The following is a 25626-nucleotide window of genomic DNA, read 5'->3' as shown; positions in this document are numbered from 1 at the left end:
CAGGTCTAACTCTATGATCCTCAGGCAGTCACTGACCTTCGGGACTAAAATCTAGGTCTCTTGCTTCTTTTACTCACTTGTTTTCATGAGCTACACTGGAGGCAAACAGCCTATGGATGGGTAAGGAACCCGAGCCCCAGAAGATCACACTCTCCTGTACAGGCCCGTGCCAAGAGCACGCAGCTAGGCAGAACCAAACAGCTTCTTGAAATCTGCCAGTAAAGAAGCTGGCACTGAGCTGCCTGTCACCAGGGCACTACACCATTCCACTGGGCAGGAGTTCAATTAGCCCATAAAAGAGCTTTTAAGAGCAATGTTTTAGGAAAGGCTTGCCCCTGCCCTCGATTTTTCCATTTAAATTATTTAGTCTCAAGTCTCTAATTGGCATGCTGGGACCATCAAAGAAGCAGCGCGGTACCTCCCCCAGAGAGCTTTCCCTGTCCACCCAGCCCACACCGATCTTTTTTCTGGCCCCAGAGAGCTAAAGAGAGGCGCCAACGGGCTCATTTCTGTGCTCATTTAGACACTTAATCATATACTGTCTTTTATTTTTATTTAAATATTTCATAAGCAGAAGGTGTGGCTCCCAAGGGCAGGGACTAGGTTTTATGAGGTTCCATATTCAACACTATATTCAGAACAGGGTTAAACACATCCTGAGCACTCAAATATTTGTTGAATAAATAGAAATCCAGAAGCTACAATAAGCATCTTGGTGGAGAGGAAAAGGGCACTGTCTCCACAGTCAGAGAGACCTGCCCACTTCCAACCACCTACTTCCTCTTAATGTCTTGAGGTCTCAGTTCTGCATCAATAAGATGAAGAAGTTTGGACCTGATGATCCCCATGGTCCATTCCGGATCTAAGAGTCCTGTGGGGAAATGTGATTCGAGGAAATTGGTTCTGGCTCTTGAGAGGGTCTCACAAAGTCAGGTGATGAATGATAAGCCCTTCTTAGCTTCCCTTCAAACGGCCTCTGCTCTGATTTAGCTAGGCTCCCTCTTACTTGTCCTGCTTTTTCCTCCCTCTGCACATTTGCCAATGCTGCCTGGATGCCCGGAATGCCTTCCCTTTCCCTTCAGGGAGATGGCACAGCATGGAGAATGAGGGTCTGAAATCAGGAAGACCTGAGTTCAAATTTTATCTCAGACACTTACTGTGTGACTCTGGGCAAGTCACTTAAATAAGTCACTGTTAGCCTCAACTGTAGAATGGGGAATAATCATATCACTGACCTCTCTGGGCAGTTGTAAAGACAAAATAAGATAATATTTGTAAAGCTCTTAGCACAGTTCTTGGTACATAAGTCCAGCACTGACTATACCACTTTGCTATCTACTGGATGTATTATGGTTACCTGTATTCATTTCATCTTATATTCCCTATTAATGAGTTTCCAGGTGTTGTTGTTCAGTCCTTTTTAATTGTATCCTCTCTCCATGACCCCATTTGGGGTTTTCTTGGCAAAGATATCAGAGTGATTTGCCATTTTCTTCTCCTGCTCATTTTACAGAGGGAAAAACTGACGCAAGCAGGGTTAAAGGACTTGCCCAGGGTGACATGGCTATTAAGTGTCGGAGGCTGGATTTGAATTCAGAAAGATGAGCCTTCTATTCCCTAGGCCTCTAGCTGCCTGAGGGCAGATATCATATCTTATTCATCTTTGCATTTCTTGCAATTCTGAGCCCATAGAAAAAGGCTGATTCAAACTTGTAGAAGAAGTTCTGGGAGTAGCAGGATCCCTCCTCCCTCCTTCCCAACAAAGCCAGTCATACCTGGAAATACCTCATCCCCAGGGCCCCACTTCTCAGCCCTCTGAGGGCGCAGGTACTGGGCAGTGGTCCTTGGGAAGCGGTGGTAGGCAAGCCTCGAATACTTCTCCCGAATCATCAGGGCTTTGGCCAGGCTCTTGGCAGCCTGCTCGTAATCCTCCACAGTGATCTATGGGGAGGGAGCAGAGAGCAGGGCATGATGGGAAAAGGAATGGCAGGACCTTTTAGGAAGGTCCCTCAGGAAGCAGGGTGATGCTTCCGGGGGTGGGGCAGCAGGGTGGGAGCTAGAGAGATGCTTTTAGGATAGGACTGGGCACCAGATTGGAAGATAGCCGTCCCAACATCAGAATAAAGCCAAACAATGTTGGGAAATAACCTGTTAAGGAAGACTGTGGCAATTAGGAAGGGCATGCATGTGGACATGAACACAGACAGTGCTACGTGAAAGACAGAGGGAGCATACCCAACCCCTGGGGGATCCCTATCATTTTCCCTATCTATGACTCTTCTTCAGTCAGAAGGACCATTTTCTATGGGGTAGGAAAGAGAATGAGCTTCTGGCTTGGGTCCATTTGGGTGACTTTTACCAAAAGAACTGCTACGGGGTAATAGAGTCCAGCATTTGTATCCTGAAATTCTGCCTTAGACACTGTCTAGCTGTGTGACCACGGACAACTTCTCTGATGCCATTGATGTAAGACAAATCTGAGTTATTATCATATCAGTGCTTTTTCCTACTAGCCAGATGACATCAGATGGTATGAGGAAGCAAAAGATTCCCTTCTTAGACATGAAAGTGCTATTTCGCAGTTTTACAAATGAGTGACCCCAAGACATTCAGCAAGACAATGTTCTACATCTCTATCAGCCTTGAAACAATCTTTTTTTTCTCCTAGCACTTGATGCCTTTATCTTCTGCCTCGGTACTAAGAAACCCACGACTGAATTCCCAGGGGCCTCCTAGTGAATTTTCAAAGAAGTGTCAGGCCTTTAAAGAATGTGTTCTTTCTTCAAGAAGAAAACCAGGAAGTTCTAAATATGCAACCACCAGATAACATTTGAAAATATGCACAATTGCTTATATTCTAACATGCAGAAAAAGCCTAGAGAATCACAGAGGAATCACCAGTTTGCCGTGCACTTGTTTAGAACAAAGGTCAGAATAAATGTATAAACAAAACAAAATGGAACCCCAAAAATGATACAATTAAGGCCACTCAAATCAAGGCTCAAAGAACAGATATCCACACAGGCTCTTTCAATGTCTATAGACATCCAATGGAGAATCCAAATGGACTAGAGATTTCCTATAAATGGTGAAGTCCTCTAGGTGCTTCTTTTTGTGGGTAACATTGGGGCAAATGCATCAAACTCCAGAATACTGCACAAATCCATAGTCATTAAAAAGAGTTTAACTATCTACACGAGAAAAAACAAGTGGATGAAAAATGTCTATTGTCTATATACGCAGTTAAGATGGATAGGACCATAGAGCTGATATTCATGCAGACGTGTGTGTGTGTGTGTGTGTGTGTGTGTGTGTGTGTGTGTACTATGTATATAAGTACATTGGCTATATAGCTATGTATCAACACACACATGTATATTAGTGTGGTGTGTGTGTGTGTGTGTGTGTGTGTGTGTGCGCACATATATCTTAGGCATGTAGCTGGGAGCAACAGAGTAGATTAGAGTGGACTGGGAAATTAGGCAGTAGTCTCAAAGCTTCTCTCTGAAATAAAAACCCTTTTTAAAAAATCAGTATTCTTCTGAGGATGCTTCCTGCCTACAAAACACAATACTACAATCTCTGAGGAATTCAAATTATGTGTTGGTTGCCCAAGAGGCAATGGAGAGATGCACTGTGGGGATGATTAAACTAACTTATTCTCAATAAAGAATTATATAAAAGTGGCCCAAAGGATATCTCCTTCAAAGTGGAAATGGGGGGGGGGGTTGTTATGGAGCAGATGGCCCTTGGGTTCCCACTAGCTATCCCCAGAAAGTCATAAAGAAGGTACCCAGCGCCACTGGTGGATTTGCTATAGAGGGTATGTAAATGACTCCAGACAATAGCTCCACCGGATGAGAAAGCATGAATGTCCTTACCGGCTGTACAGTTGAAGGGGATACACGATGGTGAGATCATATACCCGTCAGGGTGGCAGCAAAAACACATAAAGTCTTACATTTGGATCCAAAAATCCACCCCACAAAGTATGGGCTGGTTAGCTAGTGGGTTACATGAAAAGGACCTGGTGTCAGTGGGTTTTGAGCTCCATTTGAGCCAACAGGATAGAACAGAGGCCAAAAACTCCAAAGGGAAAGACCTCCCGAGGCACTAGCACGCAGCCGTAGGCTCCGGCTGTTCTTTGTAGGGCCAAATGAGGCAAGAATGTATTGCTGACTAGAATGCAGGCTGAGGTTTGGAGCCCGAGCCAGCAGCCATTAGCAGCCTTAATGAACAGTGTTGTCTCCAAGCTGCTCATCGGTGCCAGGAACAACAAATCGTTCCTGAGGATGCCAAGTAAGCCCACCACACTCAGCATTCCAGATAATAGTCTGAGCTCTCAGAGTCCCAAGCAGCTGAGCTACAGGAAACACTGTGTTCTCTAGAGAGAAAGCCACCAGGGTCCAGGCCAAGGGTCCTTGAAGCCTACTGCATCCTGGCTCAGATGTTCCCACGTTGCTCTGGGATGCCTCGATCCCAGTGGGAAAACATCAACAGGATCTCTGTTCTTCAAGCCCTAACTACCTTAAATCTGTCCTCTCCTTTCCCTGCTATCCATGTGAAGGCAGAGCCAAGAGGGGACTAAAGCTAGGAAGGAATCAGGATCTCGGGAGGAAGCCTGATGTGGCTCTTGGGGCCACACCAGAAGCCTGGGGCAATGTGATGTGACTCTGAACATGTGTTTTTAAGATTCAGGTTTTAAGACAAATAAGGCGTTGCCCAATCATATGAAAGTAGCCCAATTAGGATGACTAAGCTAAAGTGGCAAGACATGGACACAACTCAGCTCATTAACTTTCTCCAGGACACCATCACTCATTCTACATGGCTTTCCTAAGATTTAGCACTTGGCATCTTGGGGTCCCCGAGTTTGAACCTCCAGGCACTGGACTTCATTAAGGGAGGAGATTTCTCTTAGCATTTTGTTCCTTTAAGTTGAAAGTCCATAACAGAGGAACATTTAGAACCTGCATCAATCCCAGATGTGAAGAAGACACTATTGGTCACCGCATTATTTCCAAATCTAAAGAAGCCACTTTTGATCACATTGATCCCAGATCTGAAGAAGCCACCATTGGTCACTGCATCAATCCCAGATCTGAAGGTTCTGTAGGCATCCCCTGTATTGCTCTCCCAGTCCTGACCACTTTCCAGGCTGTCAACCTAGGCTAATCATCCATGCCCTGTTTTCACACACCCTATACTCCTGGCCATTCGATGTTCCTCAGACAGGATGATCTCCATGCCTTTGCAAAGGCTCTGCCCTCCATCTCTCTGTGCCTCACCTTCAAGACTTAGCACAGGTTCCACCATCCAGTGTCCAACAGCCTTTCCTAACCTCCCTCATTCCCAGGGATCTATTCTGCTCAACTGTTTTTTATTTACTTTTATGTACAATTGTTATTCTCCTCCTGATGGAATATGTAAGCTCCCCAAGGGCAGGAATTGTTTGATTTGTGCCTTTGTCTCCCCAGCACAATACCTGGCATATACCAATTGATTAATCAAAGCTTGTTGAATTTTTTCATATTGTTCAATCCAGCTACTTCATAAAAGAGGCAATGTGGTATATGGTAACAGCAGTAATCCTGGAAGACAAGAGTTCAGGTGTCCAGTTCAAGTGTTAAAGAAATGAGTTAACCTCTCCAAGCCTCAGTTTCCTTATCTGTAAAATGGGAATAATAGTACTTCTATACCCTTCTACAGAGACCTGCTTTGAGAAAAGCAGGTAATTATGGATATGTAAGTTGCTAATTTTGTTTAAAGGAATCAACTGCAAAGCAGGTAGAGAATTGCCTCAGTGACTTGCATGAACTGATGCTGAGTGAAATGAGCAGAACCAGAAGATCACTATACACTTCAACAACAATACTGTATGAGGATGTATTCTGATGGAAGTGGAAATCTTCACCATAAAGAAAAACCAACTCACTTCCAGTTGATTGATGATGGACAGAAACAACTACACCCAGAGAAGGAACACTGGGAAGTGAATGTAAAATATTAGTACTACTGTCTATCTACCCAGGTTACTTATACCTTCAGAATCCAATACTTAATGTGCAACAAGAAAATTGGATTTACACACATATATTATAAATAGGTTATACTGTAATACATGTAAAGTGTATGGGATTATCTGTCATCTAGGGGAGGGAGTAGAGGGAGGGAGAGGAAAATCTGGAAAAATGAATACAAGGGATAATGCTGTTAAAAAAAATTACTCATGCATATATACTGTCAAAAAAAGTATAATTATAAAATTAATTAAAAAAAAAAAAGAGAGAGAGAGAATTGCCTCAGTGACAGCTCTGATCTCTCTAAAATCAATGCTAATGATTTCAAATGCACTAAACTTCTGTGAGAACAGAAGGCCTCCAACCTGTAATTTGTTTTCCATTGTCAGGACCCAGGGCCATATTTATTGAGTCTGCCGTGAATGTCAGAATGTGCCAGAGTCTACTTTATGGGCAATTCCAGAGCTTCTCCCTCAATAAATGAGCCTTGCAAATGAAAAGGATTACATCTCAGAAGCACAGATTTAAAGCTGGGAGGGACCTTGGGAGGCCTAATGAATGACATGAAGTGTCTTGTTCGATGTTATATAGACAACAAATGAAAGTCAGGATTTGAACCCAGGTGCTCTGGTTCCAAGACCAGAACATTTCCCCGGGGCCACATTGTCTTCCAAAGGTCAGGAAAAAAGAAACCTCAAAATTTTCCCTTCTTCAATTCAGAGAAGCACAGGAAGACATATGAAAGGATGCACAGGCTAGTGAAGCAGCACCAGGAACACAAGGACTGCAACAATGTAAATGGAAAGAAGTAAATAATAACAACAAAACTGAAAACAGCAATTGTAGCGACCAAACTTGTCTCCAAAGAAAATTAACTTCCTTCCCTTCTGTGCAGAGGTAGAGGATTATGGGTATAAATTATTATAAGGACTTTGGTTATTTGTAGCTACATTTGGAAATGAAAGTTATTTAAAACAAAAAGATGTTTTGATTTACTTATAATTCTTGAAAGCTACCCTTGCAAAGAGCAGAGCACATATGGCCTTAAAGAGTAAAGATTAAGTAGTCTGGAAAGCCTGAAAAAAAGTGGGGGTTTCCAAGTATATTTCTTAGAAATTTCCTCTGTTTTTTTTTTTCCTTGTTCTAAGTTTTCTTTTACAACATGACATTAGGGAAATATTTTGCATGATGACAGGAGGGAGAGAATATGGAACTCAAAGTTTTAAAAATGAATGTTAAAAATTATTTGGGGAAAAATAAAATACTAAATATAAATGTAAGAAAGAAAAAAATTTCCTTTTCAAAAAAAAGAATCATTTATGCCTGCAATGTGATTTCCTGTGATTTCCCTGGGAAAGGAACTCTTCTTACATGAGGAAATTCTCTTTATCAAGATCAAAATCAAGTCACTGAGAAAGAATTAAGAAATTAAGTGACTTGCCAAGGATCACACAGCCAATACCCATAAAAAGCAAGAGTGGAACTCAGTCTCTCTGGCTCTAGAGCCAGATCTCTATCCATGATAATTAAGCTGTATTTGAAAAGGAGAAGCTGATTTCCCATTTCATTTTGGGATATGAATTTCTTATTGAAATTTAAAGTTGTGAATGTACCCCCAAAATATGCTGACTAGCCAAATATCAACTTTGTATACTATACACGTGTCCACTATCACTCAAGGCCAAGGGTAGAAAGACCAACAAATCTAAAAAGTCTCTTGTCAAGGAAGGCACAAAAGACTGTCATCTACAGGTGGCGAGTTGGAGGGCCCTCCAAGTCAGCAGACTCACACAGATTCCCCCTAAACCATGATGTCAACATAAAAACATAACTTATAATTCCCAATTCATCTCTTATATTTTACATGATGATGACACTGTTCAATCACACATCACAGGCCAGCAGAGAAGGGACTTGGAGATCATCTAGTCAAGGATTCTTAGCCCAGGGTCCATGGATTTATAATTTTTTTTAAATTTTTGATAATTTTTAATATATTTTTTAAATAATACTGCATACTTTATTTTAAAATGTAATTCTGAGAAAGGGTCCAAAGGTTTTACCTGGTTCCTAGAAGGTCCAGTTAAAATCTAATCTAGACCACTCCCAAAGGACTATAAAACTGTGCATACCCTTTGACCCAACAGTGCCACTACTGGGTCTGTATTACCAGGAAATTATAAAGGAGGGAAAAGGACCCACATGGGCAAAAATGTTTGTAACAGTTCTTTTTGTGGTAGCAAAGAATTGGAAGATGAGTAGATGCCCATCAATTGGGGAATGATTGAACAAGTTGTACATGAAGATAATGGAATATTATTGTTCTATTAAAAAAAAAAAAAAAAAAAAAAAGCTGATTTTAGAAAGGCCTGGAATGATTGATATGAACTGATGCTGAGTGAAACAAGTTGGACTGGAGTACGTTGTACACAATAACAGCAAGAATGTGTGATAATCAACTAAGAAAGGCTTGGTTCTTCTCAGTGATTCAGTGACCCAAAGCAATCCTAATAGATTTTGGATAGAACGCCATCTGCATCCAGAAAAAGAACTAAGGAAACTGAATGTAAATCAAAACAGGCTTTTTTTCTGTATTATTTTTCTCTCTCCAAAAGACTTTTTCCTTTTGCTCTGATTTTTCTCTCGCAATATGACTCATAAAATATTGTGTATGAAACATAAGTAAATTTCCTAGAAAACAAGTAAATTAAAAATTAAAATTAAAAAAAAAAAAAAAGGATCTAATCCAGTCTCCAGGCAGCTAATGGTGCGACAGATGAGGGCCAACCAAGCCTGCAGTCAATTTCCTGAATTCAAATCCAGCTTCAGATATTTTCTAGCTGTGAGTTTCTGAATAAGTCACTTAACTTCAGTTTCCTTATCTCTAAAATAAGCCGGGGAAGGAAATGGTGAACTATTCCATTATCCTTGCCAAGAAAACCCCAAATGGGGTCATGGACAATTGAACACAACAAAAGTCCAACCTCTCCTTTTACAGATGAGTAAATTGAGGCCAAAAATAAGGACTTTATTTTCTCAAGCTAGCAAGCAGCAGAACTGGAAATGGAATACAAGTCTTCTGATTCCAAGTGCACATTTCTTTCCCCCATCTAATACTGATGAATCTTAAAGTAGAAACAACAGGGGTTGAAGTAGAAAACATCTCCCATTTCCAACTGCCTAAACATAATTTCATGAACTAGGTATTCTGTAGACACCTTCAATCTAACATTAACATGTTCATCTTTTCTTCCTCCTAGCTTCCCTATTTTTCAGAGAAGATGATGTATCAAGGGTACCATCCTCCTTGTCAGCTAGGCTCAAGCCTCCCTCAAACTCCTCCCTCAAACTCCTCCCTCTCTCTTACTTCCCATGTCCAATCAGCTATCAAGTACTATCTATACAACCTTCATGGAAGGTAGAGACAAGATGGTGGAGGTAAATGATCACATAAGAACTAACATTTGTATAACACGTGAAAGTTTGTAAAGCACATTCCACATATTATCTCAGAGGCTATCTGCCCCAAGAGCATCATTTTGTAAATAAAGAAACTAAAGCTCAGCGATACCCGATTTGTCCATGGTCACATAGGTAGAAGTGATAAAACTGGGGTCTGACTCTATAAAATAACGTGTGTATTGAATGACTGAGTATATCTCGGACTGGAAGGAGCCAGGAAGCCTAGTTAGTCCACCCTCCTTATTGCACAGCTCAAGATCTGAGGCCTAGGGAAGCTAAGTGATTTATTTTACCCCAAATCACTCAGAAAGTAAGTGATGCCCTAGACTTGAAGACAGTTTCTCTGACCCCACAGTCAGTGAGCTTTTCACTGTAGCACCCTGTCTGTCTTTTCCTGAGTGTAAGAACCTCCCCCACATGCCTGAGGCTGGGGCTGGGGAGAATGCTGTTCTGCACTGCTGTGTTTGAATCCAGAGGGAAGAAGAAAAAGAGAGAAGAGAGAGCTCTTACCCCAGCACAGTAATCCCCACTGATGGTGACGCGCTGAAACTCGGGCATAGCAAATGAGACAGGAGCTGCCTGGGAAGCCGCTCCTGCGGGGACTGGCGTCGGGGGTGACATGGCAGGGCTGGACGTTGGGGGGCCTTTCCAATCTTGCTGGGATGGCATTTGCAGAGACAGAGACTGGGATCGAATCATCTTGAAACTCTTCTTTCTAAAAGCCAATGATAAGAAAAAGCAGTTAATTAAGTCCAAGGAAAAGCTGGCCAGAGGGGCAGGTTTTCTCTGCAGGGACACAGAGTCTTCATTAATGCTGAAGACTGGGTCATTTTGAACAGATTAATCACTGGCACTGGCCAGACCATTAACAAGCTGAGAACGATGGTACCTATGCTAGCGTTTCCATCCTGTTGTGTGTGTCATTCAGGCACAGTGGCTGTGCCTCCCTGGCGCCGTGCCCTCTTCAATTCCAGATAGTCAATAGCAACCTGGTTTGGGAACAAGTACCAACCTCTCCCAGGTGAAGCCCGTGTCATCCCTCCCCTAAACAAATGTAACAGCTTTCCACCCCAGATGTCTCCCCAATCTAGCCTCCACACAGCTACCAAAATAATTTTGGAAAACACAGACATGACACTTAGAGAAAGTCTGGAATGGAAGTCCTGCAGCTCCGGCTGGGAAGACTGGAGTTCAAATTGTGCCTTGAATACTTATTAGCAGTGGGAACCTGACAATCATTTAACCTCTTTCACCTTCAGTTTCTTCATTTGTAAAATGGGGATAATAATAACATTTACCTCCCATAATTGTGATTAAGATTCAAAAGAGGTAACACGTAAAGTGTTTTGCAAAGCTTCAAATGTTACATAAATGCTACTTATTATTATTATCAACCAACATCTTCAGGGGTTCCATATTGTCTCTAGGATCAAACATTAAGATCCTCAGTTTGGCTTTTAGGATTTCCCACAATAATAAGGGACTAAGGCTGTTCCTTAAGGGACCTTGCTCTGGGGAGTCTGGCTTAAGCCCTGCCTCTGTCTCTTGCTCCTCCTCCTCCTCCTCCTTCTTCTCCTCCTCTTTCTTTCTTCTTTCTTTTTCTCCTTCCTTCTTCTTCTCTCTTTCTTTCTCTGTGTCTCTCTCTGTCTGTCTTCCTGTCTGTCTCTGTATGTCTTTAATTCTTTCTCTCTCTATCTCTGTCCCTCTCAGCACACCTTGCCTATAAGGTATGGGGTATTTTCTGGGGAAACTGCCCCAGCTAGCCCAAGTTCTTAATCCCAAGCTTCTGAAGTCATGGTCATGTTCAGGAACCCCCTAGGTTTCTTGCTAGTTCTGACAAAGAACTTTCCCTCTCTGGGAAGACTGACTGAAAGGAGAGAAAAATGGGAATCAAAATAATAAAGTAAATATTGAAAACTAATAAACAAAAAAGGTCCTTTACTTCTAGAACTCAGCCTCCAATGTAAGTGGAGAGAATGGGCTTTATTCATATATATATATATATTCATATTCATATATATATATATATATGTTTATATGCATAAATATATTAAGAAGACCTAGCATTTATATGATACTTTATTATTTGATCCTTACAGCAAGCTGATAAAGCAGGTGCTATTATTCCCCACTTTATAGTTAAGGAAACTTACAAGTATAAATACTTGTGTGTGTGTGTGTGTGTGTGTATACATACACACACACACACACACACACACACACACATATAAAATATACAAGGGAGCATTTGAACTCGGGTCATCCTGACTTCCAGTCTAGCACCTCATTCACTGTGCTACCTGGCTATTCCAAATTGCATAGCAGACAGCCTTGGGAGACTTGCTTTGTAACTCTGGACAAGTGCTCAATCTCGGTTTCCTCATCTGTAAAATGGAAATGACTATCTCACTGAGTTATTGTGAAGAAGGGAAAGCCCTTTGCAAATCTAAAGATTTGTATAAATGCAAACTATTCTTAATACAATGAAAAAACTCAAATGGCATAATCTTGAAACTAGGAAGGAAAAGTATCCCATGACTCCACTGAGGGCACAATAATAGGGTTGTGGTATCGCCTTTGGTGACACATAATGCTGAGCTTCCCACTGGAGCCATGTTTAATTCTGGGATAATTTTACTGAGAGGAACATTGGCTCCTTGAGACCATTTTCTCCATATTGCAAAATACTGTGGTGCTCAGTCTGAAGCATCCAGTTAGACCTGAGTCTATGAAGGGAACAAAGAAACCCTTACTAAGTCATCTAGGACATCTACCTCCTGGCCTGATCTCTATTTTTAGAGGGCCTTCTTCACCTCTACCCTAACTAGAGAAATCCATTCATTTCCCACAAGCATCTCTGCTGACACTGCCTGGGCCAGCAGGAAGTTCAGAGTCAGCACAGAATATCAGGAGGGCTGCCCCTTGGTTCCATGAGCACAGCCCCAGCCACAGGAGGCTTTTTTGGCCACTCAGTATGCAGGTTTCACACCAAGGCTCAGTTTTCTCGCTGCAACAGACAGTTCTTGCCTTAGAAGGGCTCAAGACAGTTTTCTCCTCCCTGGGGATCCCCAAGATCCCCTTCAGCCTCTTATCAGTATGGATGTTAACAGTGCTAGCTGGTCAGGAAGAACACTACCACTAAGGTCTTGGACTCCACGGACTCTGTACAAGTATAGGAAAAAACCCTGAAGGTCTAGACTCTCAATGCTCAGCTAAGCCAGGATGTTTTCCTGGTCAGATAGCTTGGAGATCCTCCACCAATCTCCATCAAATGGGAGCCAAGGTCATGCAGGGGTAAAACATGAGAGTCAAAGTCAGCTGCCAGACCTCCTATTGACTCACTGATAAATCACTTCGCCTTGAGCTGGAGGCTCAGCTTCCACACCTATAAAATGGGTATACAACAGCACTGACCTCAAAGGGTTAAGCATCACCCAAGAAAATGCCAGAAAAACATTTGGTAAATACATGATTTATTTCTGTTAGTCTTACCAGACAAGAGCAAGGACTTAACTGAGTATCCATGAACTTGGTTTTGTTTGTTGACATTATAATCAGAGTATTTCAGTAGAATTGAAGGAATCCATAGTATTTTATGTTGTGATTTAATAATATTATTGAGGAAAAGTTTATCCCTAGGTTTCCCTACACTGTCAGAAGAGTCAGAAACAAGGTTGAGATGTTAGGGATACAAGTATGTTCAAATTGCATAACAGCGACTTGGCTTTTTTCTACCTCTTTTACTGTTCTTTATCACCAGGCCTGGGCTTTGGGAGGAGTGATTAGACCAGAAGCTTCCCTGAGGACAGGGATTATTTTTTACCTCCTTTTATATCTTCAGTTTAATGCATGTGGTAAGTGCTTAATAAATGCTTTCCAATAATTGGTTAATCAAATTGGGGGACAGAAGCAGTGGAAAATGTGGGAGACATAACACAAATGTATTTTCTTAAAAGTGTGTCATTTTGGAGTCATGGCCCATATATTTTGCTTGAAAACTCATATTTATAATAAGAATTCATTTTTTCCTTTTATTTTCCTACTAGGGGGTAAGAATGGAGAAAATGAACACTACTTGAAAAAATAAAATATAATGTTAAAAAAGTATGTGTTCAGATTCCAATTATGACCACTGATGGAGAAGATTGACAACTCTCTCCCACTGCCCTCTCCTCTGCCAGATAAGCAAGTCTACAGCTTCAGGATAGAGCCAACAGCAGGTCTGATTTTATCAGATTTCTTCACTGCTGCTACAGTACATAGACCAATATCCCCCAGATGGCCATTGTGGCTTTGACAAAGTAAGGGGAAAAAAATCAAAGTTCAGAGCAGTTGAACAACAGTTAATTCACTCATTCAACTGGTAAAATAATAAGGCCTTAATCTGCTCTGAATCCTCAATGTTTCTTTAAAAAAAACAAACAACATTACGTACCTACTGTATGTGTACCAAGTACTATACTAGATGCTAGGGATAAAAAAGCAAAAATCAGATAGTCCCTGCCCTCAAGGAGTTTATATTCTATAATTCAAGTAAATAGCTGTATGGGGCCTTTGACAAGCTTTAAACTCAAAGAACTTGGGTTTTAATTCCCCAAAAATACTATAACTGATGTGACCTTAAATAAGGCATTTATCTCTGTAGGTTTTAAATATAATCATTTATAAAATGAGAGAGTTGAATTAAATAACCTAAGTTCAAATTCTACCTCTGAGATATAATAGCTGAATAATCCTGGGTAAGTCACTTAACCTCTGCTTTAGTTTCCTCATCTATAAAATGAGGATTAATAATAGCACCTACCTCCCAGGGCTTTTGTGAGGATCAAATGAGAGAATAATTGTAAAGCACTTAAAACAGAGCCTGGTACACTATAGAAATGTTTATTATTATTATGGTGTTTTGCAAACCTTCAAGTGATACATCAATATCATTATTATTTTTATTATTGTCTTGTTTCCTTAATATAATAGGGATAATAATAGCATCTACTTCACAAGGTTGTAGTGAGGATAAAACAAAAGCATCTGCAAAGGCTTTTGGAAAGCCGTAAATCACTATAACTTTCTATCATTATCTGGGGTATCATATATTCAAAGTGCCCTGTGCCCTGATCTTAATTTAGAAAGGAGAACTCAGTGTTCAGAAAAAATCAAGCTACATATTAATTACATGAAACCCTCAAATGACATCTTAGTGTTATTCAGTCCTTTCTGACACTTCTTGACCCCCTTTGGGGGTTTTCTTGACAGAAATACTGGTGTGTTTTGCCATTTCCTTCTCCAGTCATTTTACAGATGAGGAAACTGAGGCAAATAGGGTGAAGTGACTTGCCCAGGATTACACAGCTAATATGTGTCTGAGGCTGAATTTGAACTCAAGTTTTCCTGACTCCAGGCCTGGAACTTTCTCTTCTGTGCTACCTAGATGCTCCTTGCTGATACTCAATAGAAGAAAAAAGTTGGTCACCAGATGAGAGGGTTTTGTCTTTGTAAAAACAATTTTTTCAATGTATTAAGACCTCAGATATCAGGAATATTGAGATAACAGTTGATTCTTGTAATATTCTCTTTAAAATGTAATGTTCTCTATTGAGGTTTTCTTGGGGTTCTCTGGGCTCAGCCTTCATTTCAGTTCAGGAATCACCACACGAGTAGCCAGAGGTTAAAGTCCAAATCCTTTATTGTCTCCTTCAAAGTCTTGTCTCCTTTCCTGGGGCCTGGTTAGCTTTCTTAGAGGCCTATCTCTTTCCTTGGTTCTAAGACCTTGAGCTCCCTCCTGCCTTCTCTGGCTTCTGAATCTCCCTGACTTCCAAAGGTTTGTGCTTGAGCCTCCAGCCATAACAAAGATGGAATGAATCTGTCTCAGCCTCTAAGAGCTTCTAGTGCGCTTGTCCAATCACTATATCACTAGGAAACCATTATTTGTTGTAGGATTTAACCATTGTCTCCTCAGTTCCACTCACTACCTTGTTTCAAGTTCTGGCCCATAACATCTCCTTGTAGGATCAGATCAATCAGACTGAACCATGCTAAAATTAGATAACTATTGTCTCTATCAATTCTACTGACTTAGTACCTGTAAGAATCCTTTGTTTCAAGTTCCGAGTTCTGGCCCATAACAGATTCTGACATTGGATGAAGCAGTTCAAACTAGTTAGAACTGTGTGAAAACCAAGAGTAAAAAGGCTGAAAGGAAACCTGAACATTGCTCCTCTAAGTACAGGATTGCATGTCTACAATTGGAGGCGATCACTTTGGACTCATCAGAGACTTTCTGGCTTCAGTGTTGTTTGTTGGCCATTTCCCAGAGCACTTAAGCTGCCAAGTGGAAACTCCTTGCCTCCACAAGTTCTGTGCATCTGAGTCAGAATGAAGAGTTAGTGACTCACTGTCAGGGTTTTTCTAGCTTGTTGCCTTCAAGTCCTGAACCAGGCCAGCAAGAGCTTCCCCTCGAGCCTGGAAACTGATCAACCCATTGGTCAGCATTCTCCTCCCAAGGATTTATTAAGTCTCCACCAGATCTACTATCTTGAATTTCCTCTCCTGACCAATTGGCTCTCATAGGGCCAATAGTCACCCCAAAATCCCAGAAGATGATAGCCAGGAAAACTAAAGGTCATTCCCTTTCACCCCACTCACTAGTCCCCCACCAAAAAAAAAAAACCTATTGAGAATGCTCTGTGATCTCATTCAGAGCCTCCTGTTTGGCCCTAATTTAATGAATCAGTTATTTCACAATAGTAATTATGACTTGAGGCTTCCCACTGGACTTAAGAAAAAAAAATCCTGTTGTTTAGTCATTTACTTAAGTGGTTAGCTGTTTCCTTCCCTACCTCATTTTAAAGATGAGGAAACTGAGGCAGATTAAATGATTTGCCCAGGATCACACAGCTTGTAAGTGTCCAGAGTGTCTGAGGATAGATTTGAATTCAGATCTTCCTGACTCCAGGTCTGGTGCTCTATTCACTGTGCACCACTATGCCCATAGTAAGCATTAGCAGTGTGATTTGAACTCAGATCCTCTTCCACTTCCCAAATAACACCCCAAATGGGGTGAAAAGACCAGGTCCTTGGTAGCTAGATGAGCCACAGGGAGGGCCATGGACAAATGAAGGCTTTTGTTGAATTACATGGAATTTAAATGGACCTATGTTCCAGGCCCTGATTGGATTTCCACAGCTACTCCCTGAGGCAAACAGGGAGGAGCATTGACAGGATTATCTTGCCTTTAAGTGGGACCCATTGTTGCCCAGGGCCAGAGTTGCCCATGTTGAATTCCTTGTCCAATTCTTTGCATTGACAAAATGATCATAATGAGAAGTCTGTGTTAGCCCATTTTGGAGCATCTTCCCCCTTATAACAGTAAGTTCCACTAGGGAACCCTGCCGGCCATCTTCCTCCTTGTAAATGACTAACTTATCTTTTGGAACTTAGCCTGCCAGTCAATGGCATCATTTAATCTTTGCTTCTTGATTTGGAGATGGTTTAAGCCTACAAATTATGGTGAGACATCTTACCACACTGGCTCATATTTTGGGGTTCAACCCCAACATGTGTGGCCCATATGGAGAGAGTCCTGGAACCAAATGTATTTTAAGGTCCTCCTGTGCCCCCATCACCCTCACATACACCCAACTCCACTGTGGGTCTTGCAAGGCTGGTGCCTTCCCTTCATCTGTGTTCATTGGGTTCTGGTGTCACCTCTGAAAGAATTCAGACTCGAACCACAAGGACATTTATTGAGGCATTTACTTGGGGTAAGGGGTGACACACCCTGCATGTCTCCTCCTTATGGGAGGGATTAACTAGAGAAGGGGGAGTTAGAAAGAGTAGAATTGGTAAAGCAGAAAAATTGGGCAATCTCAGACATGTTTGAACAAACTCTTGGGGAAAATCCCTGTGATTACATATATCTCAGATAAGATATACATAGAAAAAGGCCTTTTGTTCTAGAGAGAAAGAGTCAGGATACAGTAGCTATATGCAAGGTAAAAGGTCCTTTTGTAGAGTTAGGATATTGGCGCTGGGGAAACGTAAGATTCCATCCTATCTACTCGGTATACATCTTTTATCTTATAGTTATTTGCCAGTTGACCCATTAGAATGTTAGCAGAGAGTAACTTTCCTTTATTTGTTTCACCAGCTCTTAGCACCATGGCTGATACATAACAAGTGTTTAATAAATGTTTGTTATTCCACTGATTGACTCCAGTGTAGACTACTGGACCACATCCTCCTCTACCTAATCTGATAATACACAGAACACGGACACACAACAACCTTTGGCTAGGTACAGACTAGAAGCATTTCCAACTTGATTCCAAACTGTAAATCCCAATGGATAAACATATCTCCATCAAGGTTGGTGACAACAAATCATAGTTTGAGAGGCAGCTGTGATCTAGTAGAAGAGCCCAGTTCCAGAAACTAGAAAGTCTGGGTTCTAGTCCCAATCATAACTACCACAAACCTGCTGGGTGACCTTAGATTGAATTTGGAATCTAAAGACCCGAGTTCAAGTCCCACATCTGACTCTATGTGCCTATGTAACCCTAAACAATCATTCAACTTCTCTAATTTCAAATCCTTCATCTGTAAAATGAGAGCTTTGCACTAGGAGATCTCTGAAATCCCTTCAAGATTTAGAAATGTTTATTATTTTTTAAGATTTATAAATCTTTGATCCTTCAAATTTATGAATTCCTCTTTGGACCTCAGTTTCCTTTTCTGTAAAATAAGAATATTGGGCTAAATGGTTCTGAAGTCCCATCTAACACTAACATCCTCTGATTCTAAACACCAAGAAAATTTTAAGAATTAGCAGAGAGATTTTTTTCCCCTAACCTCTCACTTCTCCATGTGAAACATCCTGTGATGGGGCTTGAAAAACAAAGCCCCAGACTCAGGATGTTTGGATACTAGGAGGTCCACTGTAATGCTCTGGAAGTCCTCCGAATGGGCCTGGGTTTCAGCAGAATAATCACAAAAATAGTCAGAAATAAAGTCCAAAGTCTGTCTCCTTCACATGGGGCTGGCTTAGCTTTCTGGGGGACCTTCAGATGGGCCATGGTTTTAGTGGAGAAGTGAAGGGTCTTTGTCTTCCAGTCTGTTCTGCAGTCTCTCTTCGAGTCTGTTCTTGAGCCTAAGTCTGAGTCTTTGCCAGCCTCCAGTGATCGATCTATCTCAAAGTCTGTCTTCCCTCCAGATCTCCTAGTTCTTATGTACTGTATTATAAGTACATCATCATAGAAATGAATCTTGCAGAATAGGTCAATCTTGTAAAACTATACTAAAAGAATCATTATCTCAATTCCATTAACACCTTGTGGTCAGATTACTTGTTCAAGTATATTTGGCCCCCTACAGCCCACATTTTATTATTTTTGATGTGAAAAAGATGCCAGGAACAGAATAGAAGCTAGGGAAAGAATGCCCTAGAAATATTGGCTTTTGGACATCTGACCAAGAAGGCTTCCTTTCCATCAATATATAGCAAAGGTGAGAGCAGAATCTGAGCAACAACTAAGAATAACTATAGGCCGGTAAATGTATACACTCATATATACAGAGCAATTTTGTGAGAATCTGAGTAAATATTAAGAGTAACTGTAGTCTGGGAAATGTATACATTCATATACACAGAGCAACTTTGTAAGAATCTGAGTAACTATTAAGAGCAGTGGTCCTCAAACTTTTTAAATAGAGGGCCTGTGTGAACCTGGGCAAGTTATCTCTGGACCTCAGTTTCCTCATGTGTAAAATGTAGAAATTGAATTCAATGGCCTCTACAATTTCTTAACTTTCTAAATCTAAGATTTTATGACCTTATCCTTTTCATCTGCATGATCTGTTTGCTTTATTCTAAGTGGCAACAATAAAACAGAGAAAAGAAAGAAAAAAAAAAATAAAAACATTGTAGAGCTTCATTTATTCCTTAGAGAAGAAACTATGACTACTCCTTAAGCTGGCTGGCATTAATGGTTACCTGGAGCTACAGCATTACAAGGGCAGCTAGAATCAGAAAGAGCTGGCCTTAGATGCTTGCTAGCTGTATGACCTTGGTCAAGTCACCTTACCCTATTTGCCTCAGTTTTCTCACATGTAGAATTAGCTGGAGATGGAAATGGTAAAGCCAAGAAACCCACCAAGAGTCTGAAATGACAGAGCAACAACCTAATTTGTACACATCATGTTATTTGATAGGTGTAGTTCTCCCTACCTTCCTTCAGGAAGAAGCCCAATAACATCACAAGGATAATGACTTGCATGTGACTAGTATTTAAGTGAGACAAGGCTGTGCAAGGTCATCAAACCACACTCTCTCCTCCAGACTCAAGGCAGGCCAGCCCTACAACAAAAGACTAGATGCCCTGGGATGCAGTAGATCTATCTAAATTAAAGTGTTTCCCAGGTTTCCATTTGTCAGAGGCAATAGCCATTCAAGGACCAAAGACGAGGCAAGAACTGAGACAAAACAGGGCCTAGTTTACCATCATAAAATTATCCTTATGGGGAAGATTTTGGGGGGCTTTCTGGCCAGAACAAAAAAATAATTGCTATTTCCATTCATTCTAAGCCACCAAAACTTAAACAAAAAGGCTTAGAATCTCGGGCTGGGGGTTATTTATTGGTCATTCAATGAAAGCCAAAGTGATTTGGGCTTAGAAGCATAGTCAATTAGCTCTATTTGAAATATAATAAACTTTTTAAAAGACTATTTTTCTATATTTTAAAAGAAATCATGAATGAAAAATGCACAAGACAAAAAGTGCAATTTTATCCTAGTTTTTTGAAGTAGCCAACTTAGAGGCTTCATGGTACAATGAAAAGTCTGAAGGCAAATATGGAAATATGTTTAACATGATTATACATGTATAACCTGTATGGAATTATTTGCTGTCATGGGGAGAGAAGAGGTAAGGGAGGGACAGAGGGGAAATCTGGAATTTTAAATTTTACAAAAATGAATTTTGAAAACATTCCAATATAATTTTTAAAATACTATTAAGTAAAATAAAAGTAGAAATTTAAAAATAAATAGCCAAAAAGAAAAAAAGAGAAGTCAGAAGTCCTGACTTTTACTTCCCTCTGACATTTACTATCCATAACCTTAAGTAAGTACATTAAATTGCTCAGTCTTTGTGGATTGATGAGACCTGAGAGGCCCTCCATATAATGATTTCCTAATTGAGGAAACTGAAATGTAAGGGGTTATTTTTTCAAGGATCCAGCAATGTTCAATGGCAAAATCAGGGTAGGGATGCCGGAGCTTTGACTCCCCAGTTGGAGAAACAAGGGTGTCTGTTATGCTGCACAAGCGGAAGACCCCATATTTTATTTATCTATAACTCTCTCAGTGCCTTGGACAAAGCAAGCTTGTTTATTAAATCTGTTAGAGGGTGTGTGTGGAATGGAGGTTGGACTAGAAAACCTCTGAGGTCCCTAATCTAAGACTCCATGAAGTCAAGAACGCAGATTCAGCACCTAGTCCCTGTCCACCATATACCTGAGTGTCACTGAGACCTGTGGGAGACCTTAGCTTAAAAAGGCCAAGATCCCCATTTCTCCAAAGCCATCTCCTGGCATCCTGATCTACATCTGGCCACTGGACCCAGATGATTCTGGAGGAGAAAGTGAGGCAGGTGACCTGGCACAATCCTCCCTCACTTAAATCTAGTTCACTTGCATGCCATAGCATCACCTCCCTGATATCATGTTCCTTCAGAAAAGGACAAACAATAATAACAACAAACCACAACAGCCTCAAAGTACAGGCCCTGAGGCCCTAGAAAAAAGTCAAGTCTCTTTCTCTCTTACTACCCTCCTCAATGTTCAACTTCTTTTTCTTTTTGCTAAGATGCACCAAATCCCTCTGGCTACTTCCTCTTCAACAAGTCCCAGGAAAGCCAGAAGTGAATTGTATTTTTCTGTAGTCCTTAAAAGCACACTGAAAATACCCCATCAATGACTTAAGTTTGGAACCCAAAGTGAAACAAAAAATTCTGAACCTGAGTCCAAGATGGGGTAACAACAACAATCATGGTATATGCTTACTATGTACCAAGCACTGTGTTAAGAGCCTTGTAATTCTTATCTCATTTGATCCTTGCCATAATTATAAAAGGTAGGTGCTACCATGATCCCCATTTTACACACAAGCAAACTAAGGCCCAGAGGTTGCCCAGAGGTTCGGCCAGAGTCACATAGCTAGCAAACACCTCAGGCTGAACTTGAACTCAGATCTTCCTAGGTCCAGACCCAGTATTTTAACTAACTTCTGTGTCAACTAGCTGAGGGCAGTAAGCTGGCTCAAATACTCTTGGGGAATCCTCTGATCTTAGGGACTGAAAGGCATAACAAGTGGAGTGAAGCTGCCAAGGAATGTTAGTAAGAATGGAAAGGGCTTATTATTGCAGAAAGAAAGGGAGAGAACCACTTTTCAGGATGGATGGGAAGATGCTTTTTGAAAGGCAACATGTGCAGCAGATATGGAGTCAGAAGACATGAATTCAGATCTTCCCTCTGACACTATTTAATATGGCCCTGTACTGGACATTTAATTCTGAATCTCAGTTTCTTTATCTGTAAAATTACCTTGTCCTTACTTAGGAAAGCAGAATCACAGATTTAGAGTCATAAATGACCTCTCACTCTACAGTTAAAGAAATCAAAGTCCAGAGAAATTAAGCAACTTATTCTTGGTTATAAAGGCTGGTAAATAGCAGAGCCAAGATTTGAACGCAAGCTTTTTGTGCCTCTTCACTGCATTGAGCTGCCCTATATGTCTACCCGTTTCCTTCCATTGAATATTAGCTCCTTGAAGGCAGGGATTGTTTTCTCTTTCTCTTTGAAGCCCCAATGCCTAGCACATAGTGAGCACTTTAAAAAATGCTTTCTGGTATCACTACTGGGTCTGTATCCCAAAGAGATTGTAAGGAGGGAAAGGGACCCGCGTGTGCCAAAATGTTTGTGGCAGCCAGAAATTGGAAACTGAGGGGATGCCCATCAGTTGGAGAATGGCTGGATAAGTTATGGTATATGAATGTTATGGAATATTACTGTTCTGTAAGAAATGACCAGCAGGAGGATTTCAGAAACTCATAGAGAGACTTACATGAACTGATGCTGGGTGAAATGAGCAGGACCAGGAGATCATTATATACTTCAACAACAACACTGTATGATCATCAGTTCTGATGGATTTGGCCCTCTTCAACAATGAGTGGATTTAAGGCAATTTCAACAGTCTTGTTATAGAGAGAGCCATGTACATCCAGAGAGAGGGCTATGGGGACTGTGTATGGCTAAAAGCACAGTATTTTCATCTTTTTTTGGTGGTTTGTTTACTTTTTTTCCTCATAGTTTTTTTTTTTTTTTTTTTTTTCCCTTCTAATCTGATTTTTCTCATGTAGCATGGCAAATACAGAAATATATTTAGAAAAATTGCACATGTTTAACCTACATGAGATTGCTTACTGTCCAGGAGAGGGGGGCAGAGTGGGAGGGAGGGAAATATGGAATACAATTTTTCAAAGGTGAAAAGGTGAAAACTATTTTTGCATGTATTTGGAAAAAAATACTATTTAAAAAAAATCTAAGTTCCTTATGGGTAGAGATTGTTTCCTTCTCTTTGAAGCCCCAGAGCCTAGCATGTAGTAAACACTTTAAAAATGCTTTCTGCTGGAGGATACACTGAAAGACAGAATATCAAAGTTGATATATACCCCAGTTTCTTAAACTGTGCTTCATGACCCCATACGGGGTCTCATAACTGAATGTAGGGAGGTCACAAAATTTTGACTTATTATTAGTAAATGTTGGATTTGCCTACCTATTTTATATACCTATATACCCAAGATCACATAAAAATTTCTTAGACAAAAAGAGGTCATGAATGAAAAAGTTTAAGAAGCCCTGGGGTAGATGACCTCTACATTCTCCTCCAGCTTAAATTCATGATCCTACACTGAATCATGATGAGAAAACCGATTCAGAGGGACAGTGACCTTTCCCTAGTCACCCAACGAAGGGCATGTCCAAGAGTGGGATTCACTTCTCTGTTCCTAGTTCATTATCTCCAAGCAGCAAGGAGAATTAAGATTTTGGATCATTTTAACCAGATTTAAGATTGCTCATTTTGAAATAAATCCAAAGCCTTGAATCTAGGTCTAGTTGTTTTTAGAGGCTCCAATAGCAGTGAGGGAGGATAAAAGAACTGAGTAGATTGGCAGAGGTTTCTCTGTCAGTGAATACAGACAATCAGAGGTCCCTTTTGACCATCAGACCCACCTTTTGGCCGTCTCCACGGACTTCTGCTCAGCCAGCTCCTTCTCCAGCTCTCTCTCTTTGGCCTCCTTCTGCCCAATGGGGCAGTCCTCGGGCACGGTAAACAGTGATAAGGCATCTTTGCTGTCTTCCTCTCGGAGCACCTTGGCAAACACCTTTTCGGCCAGCAATCGGACCTGCTCATCCACCTCCGAAATGTTCAGCTTGGGGAACTGTCGAGGCATCTCAGCTAACAAAAATGAGAACAGAAATTGGTTTTCATTAAATGAAGAGTACCACTGGTTATTGACAGGGAGATCCAAGCAAGCTTTTGACCCTCTCCAATCTTATGTAAGTCCAGCAGGGGGACCTAGGCTGGAAGCTTGCTCCCCCAAAATAACCAGAGGTCTGAAGCCCAGAAATCAATCCTGGGAATAGATTACTATGACACATGTGCCTTGGTTACACTTCTCCCATGGCAATATTTGAACCAAATCCCCTTGCATTTTATCTGATCCTTTATTAGGTAGTCTCCAAACAGCAGAAATACAAACTCTGGGAGGGGAAATGGATGGAGGAAAGCCAGAGACATTTGTTTGACATTTTTTCCTGCAAAAGGAAGATGGCGGCTCCCTGGAATTGGCTGACCAACCCCCTTCTCCCTTAAGTTAGATTTTTCCCACATTTCAAATACCTACTTGTCTCCCTAATTTATATCTCTAGCCTGGACACCTCTCCATCCACCTGAAGTGTTAGACCAGGGGTGGAAACCATTTTTCTGCCAAGAGCCATTTGGATGTTTATAACACTTGCGGGCCACACAAGATTACCAGCTTATAGAACTCAAGCAGGGGGAGGTTGTTGCATCTAGCCCCCAGCTCATCATTGCTTCTGAGTGCCTTAGCAAATGATCCTGCAGGTTGGATGTTTTAGACACACATATTAGGCTGACTGCAAGTCATCTCTGCCTGAATTTTACTTCAGTTTCACGTAAGCAAGGGTGCTATGCTAGAACAAAAAAGACAAACCCCCAAATAGTCTCCACCCTTAATAAGAAGCATACCTTCTATTAGGGAGAACAACATGTAAATATACACATAAGAAGTCTATATGTTTATATATATAAACTGGGCTAGAAAATGGACCAGGAAACTAGACAGTACAGTGGATAGAGAGTCAGATCCAGAATCAGGAAGCTTCATCCTCCTGAGTTCAAATCTGGCCTCAGACATTTATTAACTGTGTAACCCTACACATGTCATTTTACTCTAATTGCCTCATCTATTAAATAATCTGGAGAAAGAATGGCAAACCCCAGTATCTTTGCTAAGAAAACCTCAAAAGGGGTCACAAAGAGTCAGACACAACTGAACAGGAATTGGACCTATGATTTTATTGCCATATGCCAACAACTGCCATTGTTGTTGCCATGTATAGTAATCCCAGGTATGAAAACTCCCTTCCTTGGTACAGACAGGCATCTTCTCCAAAGCCTATAGTTTTAGAGTTTCCTCAAGCCTTATAAGGTTATCTTTCGGAGGTGGGACTTGAACCCAGGCCATCCTGGCTCTGAAGCTAGCTCCATCCACTACACTGAGGTGTCTATCATCACTGTGTGTACATATATATGCTAACTTACACAGATGACCTTTTAAATGTCAGCTTTTATTATGTGCTTAATCATAGTCTAATTTACATTCTATTGATCAGTTTATCCCTCTGTGGTTATTCAGAAAAACTTCTGGGTTTTCTGGCCTTCTCATCACAAGCTGCCTGTTGCCCTATTTGAAAATCTCTCCCTCTCGAGGTAGCAAGGTGATGGCACAAAATACAGACCAGAGTGGCAGGAAGAACTGAGTTCAAATTCTTGCTCGGA

General features: G+C 41.0%; 1 protein-coding gene across 3 annotated transcripts in view; it reads right to left on the bottom strand.

Moving 5' to 3' along the window:
- The window catches only part of AMPD3 (adenosine monophosphate deaminase 3), a 71264-nt gene that overhangs the window by 21794 nt on the left and 23844 nt on the right, over nt 1-25626 (bottom strand). For all 3 annotated transcript variants that reach the window (XM_074274319.1, XM_074274318.1, XM_074274317.1), the window contains exons 2-4: nt 23775-24000; nt 9993-10197; nt 1776-1941 (exon numbers count right to left, since the gene is read on the bottom strand). In XM_074274319.1, the coding sequence (XP_074130420.1) occupies nt 1776-1941; nt 9993-10197; nt 23775-23995 (592 nt within the window). In that variant the 5' untranslated portion in view covers nt 23996-24000. The remainder of the gene's footprint in view (nt 1-1775; nt 1942-9992; nt 10198-23774; nt 24001-25626) is intronic.

The sequence above is a fragment of the Sminthopsis crassicaudata genome, chromosome 6, assembly GCF_048593235.1.
Source record: "Sminthopsis crassicaudata isolate SCR6 chromosome 6, ASM4859323v1, whole genome shotgun sequence".
In the NCBI taxonomy this organism is placed as follows: domain Eukaryota; kingdom Metazoa; phylum Chordata; class Mammalia; order Dasyuromorphia; family Dasyuridae; genus Sminthopsis; species Sminthopsis crassicaudata.
The sequence above is the reverse complement of the archived record's forward strand: the minus strand, read 5'-3'. Positions and strand labels throughout refer to the sequence as shown.